This window comes from Etheostoma cragini, chromosome 1 (genome assembly GCF_013103735.1).
Source record: "Etheostoma cragini isolate CJK2018 chromosome 1, CSU_Ecrag_1.0, whole genome shotgun sequence".
NCBI classification, from domain to species: domain Eukaryota; kingdom Metazoa; phylum Chordata; class Actinopteri; order Perciformes; family Percidae; genus Etheostoma; species Etheostoma cragini.
Window position 1 is genome coordinate 8,116,049 of NC_048407.1, and position 7,804 is coordinate 8,123,852.

At 38.7% G+C, this 7,804-nt stretch overlaps 2 protein-coding genes across 6 annotated transcripts in view; one reads left to right on the top strand and one right to left on the bottom strand.

The window, feature by feature from the left end:
* pdcd7 (programmed cell death 7) overlaps window positions 1–1,362 on the bottom strand; it is a 6,186-nt gene extending 4,824 nt beyond the window's left edge. For all 4 annotated transcript variants that reach the window (XM_034873879.1, XM_034873873.1, XM_034873866.1 and 1 more), the window contains exon 1: window positions 1,285–1,362. The gene's annotated coding sequence lies outside the window, so the exon portion shown is untranslated. The remainder of the gene's footprint in view (window positions 1–1,284) is intronic.
* Window positions 1,363–3,868: 2,506 nt separating this feature from the next.
* Window positions 3,869–7,804, top strand: part of spg21 (SPG21 abhydrolase domain containing, maspardin) — a 15,251-nt gene continuing 11,315 nt past the window's right edge. For both annotated transcript variants that reach the window (XR_004657204.1, XM_034875965.1), the window contains exons 1-2: window positions 3,869–4,143; window positions 4,520–4,582. Coding sequence is in view for 1 of the 2 variants with exons in the window: in XM_034875965.1 (XP_034731856.1) it covers window positions 4,520–4,582 (63 nt within the window). In the remaining variant the exon portion in view is untranslated. The remainder of the gene's footprint in view (window positions 4,144–4,519; window positions 4,583–7,804) is intronic.

Sequence of the window (7,804 nt, forward strand, 5' to 3'; positions counted from 1 at the left end):
TTGGTACCACGCATGCGTCGGAACACTTGACGGCCAAGCGTCACAACGGACAGCTTTTTTTTTTTTTCATTTTATTAAGAGAGAACAATTATATCGCCAGTATGGACATATACGAAAAGTCAATACCAGAGGTGCATATACAGAACAGAGAAAATATATATATATATAGAAAATTATGTATTAGCATTTTTTGTAGGCCAGACTTTTTTGTAGTTCACAAGTGCTCAACATGTAAACCAAAACTGTGTACTGACATCTGTGTACCAGTCATAGGTGACATTATTATTAAGTGATCAACATGTAATCTTTTTTTTAATTTATTTTTAATTTTTTTATAATTGTTTACGCCAGGCTATGAATTACGAAGTGTTTACGTGGTGGCCAATCCAAAAATATAAAGGAGTTGTTACATTAACATTTATTACATGTGGAATGGGAATTCTTTTTGACTGAGGGAAAGTCAAAGCATTTAAAAAAATAAAACAATAAAACATTTGCAAGACAAATACAGGGCCCAGGCCAGTAAAAAGAATATTCTAGCACCACATTAACAAGCCTCAAATCATGTTTCATTTTATTGTTACACGTTACATTAACATGCACTCGTTTGAAATCAGCCAAAGTCCGCATTTTTATGCAAAATAATGCGTGGCTTGCATGATTTTTGTTGCTAAAAGTCACAAATATCTTAACAGTAAGTTGAAAAATGTTGTGTTTACTTTACACTATAGGCAGCCATTTCCCCTGTTGCCATGGTAATGTTATGAAGGGACGCAATTACACAACATTACAAACACATTCCTTTTTTCATCAAACCGCAGTTGTTCCAAGTGCCCGCAATTTCATCGCATAATTATCCCAGATATTCTATTGAATTTTTAAAGAAAATGTGCCGCATAATCAAGGATTTTTGCAACAAACAAAAAAACTGGATTTTTGTGGAAGGACTGAGATCTATACAAATAGATTCTTCAAACAGGAAAGAAATAAAGGCAGTCCTTTTGAAAAATGGAATATTAGAATAAATTAGTCAGGAACAGAGTAACTGAGGAAGTGGAGAACCTGTCTGGCAACCTGCCTGGCAACCTGCCTTCTCAACACAAACAATATTAATTTTCAAAGGTACAAAATAAAATAAACTGAAATATTTTTCATTTTCGAGAATGAATGCTCGGCCATCTTGCACATGTGCAGGACGGATCGTGAAGCCTCGTAAAACACAATTATCATCTGCGCATGCGCAGAACGGATCGTGCAGGCAGGACGGATCGTGTACCGACAAACCTTATTCTTTCTCTCTTCACAGGAGCAAGCTGCCGTCATCTCTGCTGTTTCTTCTTCTTCATGGTTCATTGGCAGTTGACAAACCAATGAATTATAGGCGCAATACCGCCACAACAAAACAAATGAAAAAACGTGATTCTCTTTACTGTTCAATTTCTCTTAAAAACTGAACGATGTTGTGACATACCTTGGCTGCTATTGGGGAGGCTTTTCCTCTGAAGCGTCTGTTGGTTTGTTCAACTGTTTCTGTCTGGTTGCAGTGTGTGCAGTTTCCAGTTGGGTGTTTGCCTCTTTTATATCATGAATAAATGTGAACATGACTGATTATGAGACGAGTGATGATATTTTCTTTCCTACGTTTAAAAAACGATCTTACTCCCATCACGGTTGTCACTGTCCGATGTGGGTCGAGTGCAAATGTGAATTGCATGCTCAGATTTAAACGGTTTACGGCATGACGTGTCACACTTAATGAAAGTTGATTTGCGCATGCTCTAATTGAAACAGTTTAATGTAGGGATTGACCAATATGGATTTTTTTGTGCCGATGCTAATACCGATTTTCTTTTCATCAGCCTTAGCTGATTACCAATACGGGCTGTCGATTTTCTTGAGCCTATACATTTGGAGCCTACTGCTTTTGCTCCCTCAATTTACATCAGAAAAATGTAAACCCTGCCACACTGGATTTGTTTTGATCTGCCATTTCTTTAAACATATTAAAGAAAAACACAGATGAGTGTCACTTCTGCAATCATCATTAAATTCATATCACCCATATTATGTGTGCAATGTGCATCATATGGATGGGTGCACTGGCAATGGTTAACAGTGCAAGGGTAAAAGGCTTTCATCAACATCTACAACACAGCCTTGACGATGCATCATTTACAGACATATTATGAGACAGTTACAATCATGTCATCACTAAATGTCCTTTGTCAACACATTTAAATAATTTAAGAAAATCTTAATCTTGAAAAGAATTCATAGACATAAAGGGCTTGATTTGTAATTTAGGACTGCCATTTTGCTACTGGTGGAGGGGCAGGGCATGATCTGCATGTGAGTTGCCTCTCTTTAAATAGGCTTAATGCCGTGACATTATAATTGGCGAACGTAGCAGCAAATATCGGCCCGATAAGTCGGTCTATCACTAGTTTAAGGCATTACGTGTCATAGCCGACGAGAGTCAAGTCAGACCGGCTCCGGTCGAGTGCAGATGTGAGTTGCGCATGCTCAGATTTATATGGTTTATGACATAACATGTCTGGTGAAATTTGTGAAATCCATAATAGGAAAAACTTTTCTCATTATAAACAATAATATATAATGTTGTGTTTGAGGCTAACTTGTGGCCAGCAGTAAACAAACTTGGTTAAGTAGGTCAATTTTACTTAATTGATATTAAAGAAGTCTCTTGTTAGCATCTTGTAGGCTACATGTTGCATAGTGACGCATGTCACTTTGGCGCCACTTTGACAGTGAATGACTTTCCATCTGAAGCGTTCTTCTATTTTCCTTCACTGGTCTCCGTCCAGAACAACGGGATCTGTTGGTCCATTTCTTTAACTGTTTATGGGACGGAGACCAGTAAAGGATAGTAGAAGAATGAGGTTAGGAGGTGTTTAGGGCCCAGCACGATGATTTCAATTTTGTTAGAGTTTTACATTAGAAAACTGTAAGTCATCCATGATTTTATATCTTTAATGCATGCTTGAAGTTTAGTTTGACTGCTTTAATCTGGTTTGATTTACAAGTATAATTGGGTGTCATCCGCATAACAGTGAAAGTTAATTGAGTGTTTCCAAATACAATTGCCTAGAGGAAACATACAGTATATAAGGAGAATAGAATTGGTCCAAGCACTGGGCCTTGTGGAACGCCATGGCTAACTTTAGGGTACTTGGAAGATTTATTTATAAAATTAACAAATTAAGATTGATAGGGAGAAATAGGACTTTAACCAGCGTAGTGCGATTCCTTTAATGACAACTAAATGTTCCAGTCTCCGTAACAGGATGGTGTGGTCAAAAGTGTTAAATGCAGCACTGAGATCTAATAAGACTAGTAACTAGACAAGTCCTTTGTCTGCAGCAGTTGTTGTTAGTCATTTTCACCATTGCCGTCTCTTTGCTATGATGCATTCTAAATCTGAAAGTCCTCAAATAAACTATTGCCATGTAGAAAATCCCACAACTGATTAGTGACTACCTTCTCAAGGACCTTGGAGAGAAAGAAATGGTTAGGTATAGGTCTACAGTTGGCTAAGACCAACTATATACTGTATATACAGGCTACAAATATTATAATTTTTTTTTTTAAATAAATATGTATCCAGGAAGAAAAGAGGTAGGCGCTCAAGCCCCTTTTGCCGTCTATGTGTGCATGGGCCTGCAGTAGACAGTTGGTTAGTTTAAAGACACATGATCAGTAAGCATACAGAGATATTCCATATCTCATGCTAAACAGAACTCTAACCGAACACATTATGGATAACCGACAACTGAGAATAGTTTGTGTGCGCATGCGTAGACGTAACATATACAGTCTGACAGCAATCCGTTACGAAAGGCTACAGCTCTGTACACCATAGCAAAGAGGTTCTAAACCGTCTCTGACTGTAGCTAGTTAGCTAACCTCCATAGTGTAGTGTGGTTTCGTTAGGTTGTGTGTGTGTGAGACAGACAGACAGGCAGGCAGGCACGCAGCTGCGTGTTGTGCGTTAGGTAGGCGGTGGCAGATTTGCGGAAGTGTGTGAAGTTGTAGTCATATGACCAGGCAGGCAGCTGGAGGAAATGCTACCTAGATATGGATGAGATTCCTCGGACACGGTGACTAACATCCACAACGGACACGGTAATAATAGCCGTAAATCCTATTTAGACACAGTCAATAACTTTTGCTATAATCAGTCATTTAGTTCTTCCCGTAACGAGTGTTAACGGCCACAAACTGTTGATTTTTTTTAAATCTTAAACGTAGCTAACGCACACCAACAGCTAGCAGTTCAGCTAGTATAGAAGTGCCAGGTGTTTGTCTTCCTCTAACGCTAACAGCGGAATTAGTAAAGAGGTTAGCTGTTTAAAACACTGCATTTCCTGACAGTCTGTGTCCTCATATGGACAGTGCTTCCTGACTATAACTGTATAATGTATGTGTGTCCCCATAATGACGAGATTAAAGTGTCTCCTGAGTGACTCTAGCGTTAACTGTATAATTTGTGTGTCCCCAGATGGACGAGATTAAAGTGTCTCCTGACTATAACTGGTTCAGAAGCACAGTGCCGCTGAAAAGAGTAAGTACCTCATGACTTGTAATCTGTGGTGCTAATCCATAATCACTGCACATGAACACATAACGTGTGTAATAATGATTTTACAAACACGTAGAATTATGGAAATAAACATTACCCAAAAAAGCAATATGGCCAAGTAAATAGACAAGACAGTATTATTTTGCCTGATGTGTTTATGTCAGTGATAACGAAGCTGCGCTTTTAATCATATCAAACACATAACTAATTGATCATTGTCATGCAGCATGATTACGTTTGCATATCTGTCTGATAACATGTGTCTTTTTCCCAGGACGTGTGAGTCCAGTCTTGCCACATTTCACTGACTCCAAGTAGTCCAGCTACAGCTTCAAACCTGCCCAGTCTCATTATTTATTTCCAATAAAGGTCCCATGGCATGAAAATGTCACTTAACCAGTTTTTTTTTTTAACATTCCCCCAGCTTGCCTATAGTAGCTATAGTCTAGCCCCCAGTGGCTAGAAATGGTGAAAAGTGTAAAACGACTCCTGGGTGTCCTGCTCTGCCTTTTGAGAAAATGAAAGCTCAGAAGGGTCAATAAAGGGCGAGGTAACCTCCCCTTTTTCTGCTTTGCCCACCCAGAGAATTTGGCCCAACCATGATTGAGAGACATCATGGCTTTCAAACAAGCAAAGTTGTGGTCAAACTAGCTTTATTATATATTATATATTATTATTTTAAAACACTAAGAAGGTTCAACACAACATGAAACTTTGCTCAAAATATCACCAGGGACTCTACACACAAACTCCAGCATTGACAACATTGTTTGTGTTGTATTGTGCAGTTGTTTACGCTATCTGACATTCTCCCAGTCAAAAAGGTGATCTCTGAATGCTACTCCATAGGGGAAATTTCATTCTTATATGAGGCTCCTTTTTCAACTACACTACTGACAGAACAACAAATTATCCGTGCATTTACATGGACCTAAGCTTTAGGAGCTTTCCATGTTTACTCTCCTCCCTTGACTATTTTTGACTGGCAAGATGGACGGCGACCGGAAGAACAACTGCGTCACTGGGTTGATCAAAACGTTTCTTTTAGTAAACTCTGTTTCCAAAATGTTCTCAATGCTGAGTTCATGTGTAGAGCCCTTTGTGATACTTATTATAGTCTCATGTTGTGTTGATCCTTCTTAGTGTTTTAAAAATAGCTTTTTTGAATTTAGCATAAAAGTAACACTAGCTCTCCCCCCCGAAAAAAACTAAAAAACTGTCAGGCTCCAGTCGTTACGCCGATCACGTAGATCTGTAGTTAAGTGAAAGTAGGTCAAGCATGTAAATGTAAATGTGCTGTATTTATATAGCGCATGTAATACTGTATTTACAGAGGGCATTTTAATGTATGTCTGATTGTTTCTGTGTTAACTGGTAGGCCATTGAAGTAGAAAAAATAAGTTAAATTTCATTCTCTCTTCACTGCCGCTCGTATGAGACAGACACTTGTCAGGTTCAGTGCAGCTGCTAGGGAGTTTTTCTTTTCTGTCTTTTTATAAAATAAGTTGTGAAGCCACACTGCAAATTATTTGGTTCTTACCAAGATAAAAAAAAAACTTACAGAAGTGTTAGATAATTTATCTTGTTTTAGGTTTAACTTTACTCTATAATCTTAAATCAAGCAAGCTTGTAAAGTGACATTATCTTGCTGCATGGACAGATAATTTCACTTGTTTTGAGAACCTTTTCCCTCAGATTTAGGGTTTTTATCAAACCAACTTTATTTTTAAGGAAGTCAAATGAAGAGAAATCTTCTCACCTCGTCTTTAAATAGTAAAAAATTGATACTAGACTGACCTACTTCCTTTCCAGCTGCAGTAAATATGCAGAAGAGGAGAAATCACTCCTCACAAAATCATCTGAGAAATGTTTGATGGCTAATTAGTTTGTGCTTTAGACCGTAATCACTGCAAAACCAAAATAAACTATTTCAGCTACAAAACATTAGTTTTGCTTGTATACAGCGTGACAGGAGTATATGGTGTAAAGCCCTGCTCATTTCTAGAACTGCTCCCAGGTTGACCCAGGTGAGCTCTGATGTCATGACAAGATGTATACCTATGTAGACTGGCTTGGATTGAATTTCCAAAAGAAGGGTTGAACCTCAGACAACCCTGGTAGTTGGTGTGAAAGAGGTATACCACTGAAATATGCTGAAAAGACACAGACCCAACAAACATCCGGCCAGTAAATACCAGCTGGCCCATTAGGCCAGTGCTGGAAAATTGAAAATATTATAAAATATTTTTTTTTTCATTCAGATAATATACAACCATACATCTTACCAGTGACTAGTAAGCTTCAACAGTATAAAGTTCCTTACAAAGCAATTTTGCGAGTTAGTAAAATTAATTTCTGAAAAAAAGGGCAAACAGAAAACCAGGGCTAGATTAAAACAGGCTGGGTCAGTATTATCGGTGCCTACTGTGTAAACAAAAAGCCAGAGTCAAACGGAGGCTCTTATGTTTTTGTGTCTAATGGCGTTTACCCTCTGCTAGTACCATACAGTACACCCTGCTATTTTGCGAGTTCTCCCACTTAGAAATCATGGAGGGGTCTGAAATTGTCATCGTAGGTGCATGTCCACTATGAGACACATTATCTAAAAAACAAAACAAATCCAGAAATCACAATGTATGATTTTTTAACTATTTATTTGTAAGATACAGCTGCAAATAAGTATTTGAACACCTGAGAAAATCAATGTTAATATTTGGTACAGTAGCCTTTGTTTGCAATTACAGAAGTAAAATGCTTCCTGTAGTTTTTCACCAGGTTTGCACGCACTGCAGAAGGGATTTTGGCCCACTCCTCCACACAGATCTTCTCTAGATCAGTCAGGTTTCTGGGCTGTCGCTGAGAAACACAGAGTTTGAGCTCCCTCCAAAGACTCTCTATTGGGTTTAAGTCTGGAGACTGGCTTGCCACGCCAGAACCTTAATACGCTTCTTCCAGAGCCACTCCTTGGTTATCCTGGCTGTGTGCTTCGGGTCATTGTCATGTTGGAAGACCTAGCCTCAACCCATCTTCAATGCTCTAACTGAGGGAAGGTAGTTGTCCCCAAAATCTCGCAATACATTGCCCCGGTCATCCTCTCCTTAATACAGTGCAAACGCCCTGTCCCAAGTGCAGAAAAACACCCCCAGAGCATGATGCTACCACCCCCATGCTTCACAGTAGGGATGGTGTTCTTGGGATGGTACT